Source organism: Nuphar pumila, chromosome 8, assembly GCF_984573655.1.
Source record: "Nuphar pumila chromosome 8, dmNupPumi1.hap1.1, whole genome shotgun sequence".
Classification (NCBI taxonomy): domain Eukaryota; kingdom Viridiplantae; phylum Streptophyta; class Magnoliopsida; order Nymphaeales; family Nymphaeaceae; genus Nuphar; species Nuphar pumila.
In genome coordinates this window covers 128,159,645-128,161,251 of record NC_143256.1, presented here as the reverse complement: position 1 = coordinate 128,161,251, position 1,607 = coordinate 128,159,645, and the positions used below count along the sequence as shown (strand labels likewise).

The following is a 1,607-nucleotide window of genomic DNA, read 5'->3' as shown; positions in this document are numbered from 1 at the left end:
GAAACATCCAAGGTGACAACAGCACGAGAGAGAGGGAGAGCAACGTCAATTCAAGAAAACTAACCGTTGACCTTGAGAAATGGCTCTTACAAACCTGGGTTTTACGGTACAGAAGGCTTAACCATACGCTTTCATCCTCTTTCTCTCTCTTGCACATGCTGCTCCGGTGGAGCTGCATCTCTCCTGCCTGTCGAGTTCCCAACTCCCCCCAAAGCGTTGACATCTCCGATCATTTGACCGAGAGAGAGAGAGAGAGAGAGAGAGAGAGCATATACACACACAAACCAACGATCCTTCTCTCCTTACGATTGTTGCACGCTTGCAAGTTGCAAGGCTGTGGCCTTCTGCACCGGCATCCACGCTGTAAACGGACGCCTCAACTCGGGTGAGAGCCAAAGGATGAACAACGGCACCGACGATTATGGTTATCCCAACAGTAGCCCTATGAGCGGGTTTGCTTATGGCATAGGCGTGGCCGTCGGCGTGCTCTTCCTCATTACCACCATCACGGTTGCCTCCTACTTCTGTGCGCGCGCCCACACCACCTCCACACAACAGTCACCACCGCGAGAGTCCAATGATAGCCTCAACACCAACCGAGTGGTGGTCGTGCGAGGAGGCTTGGACGACGCCACCTTGCTCACTTGTCCCAAGCTCACATACGCTCAGGCCAGACTCCAAAGGGACAACTCCATCTCCAACAGCTGCTCCATCTGCTTGGCGGACTACAAGGACTCCGATATGCTGCGGCTACTCCCGGACTGTGGCCACCTCTTCCACCTCAAATGTGTGGACCCCTGGTTAAAGCTGCACCCAACCTGCCCCATATGTCGAACGTCTCCTCTGCCCTCCCCGATGCCTACGCCTCTGGCAGAGGTGGTTCCCTTGGCACGACAGCTGGTGTAGTGTAGGACTGTCTGCAGGCTGCAGGAAGCGATCCATCCGCTTAGCTTTGCAAAAGGATCCCCTCCTCATTCCTCAATTTCTTCCACGCAACCCGTTGTGCCCGCTCCTGTAGATACGCACGGATCACTCCCATCATTCAATTCCACGCCGTGTCACCCTCTTTTTCCTTTCCTTATTTTTCTTTCTTCCCTCTTCTTTTGTCCGTCTTTGCACACGATACTAAAAGATGAGAATGATTAAACTCATCAATCCATGTTCAAACGGCTGCACCTGCATCTCAATGACCAGCAAGCAAGAATTGACGGATTGGCATACGTCCAAACCGACAAAAGGGTTCCATGGAATTTTTCAAAGGTATGATTCGAAACCAGAACAAAGTTTGCCTGGTAGGTATCAGGAGCAATATTGCATAATGAACATCCGAATTTGGGCGGTGGTCACACTCTTTCTCTCTCCTTTGTCCGTTTTCCCTTTGCTGACAGCTTCTGCAATTGCAGTTACCAATATGTGGTGTAATAATGGGTGTGCATCAAACGGTTTTGTGGTGCAAACTCTAATTTGAAATGGAATTGCTGGTGTTAGAGATAAGGATCATTTAAAATCAGTTTCCGCATCTTATGATGCAGATATGGAGTTGGCATCTTTACCGCTTATGGTTATCCTATTGGTGATCATCATGTATTTATATGTGGCTTCAGCCA

At 49.9% G+C, this 1,607-nt stretch overlaps 1 protein-coding gene across 1 annotated transcript; it reads left to right on the top strand.

Moving 5' to 3' along the window:
* Nucleotides 1-399: 399 nt before the first annotated feature.
* LOC149830742 (putative RING-H2 finger protein ATL71) lies at nucleotides 400-1,550 on the top strand. Its single transcript, XM_090015920.1, has one exon. It carries the CDS (start codon nucleotides 400-402, stop codon nucleotides 904-906), a length of 507 nt encoding a protein of 168 aa, XP_089872046.1. The 3' UTR covers nucleotides 907-1,550.
* Nucleotides 1,551-1,607: the final 57 nt, after the last annotated feature.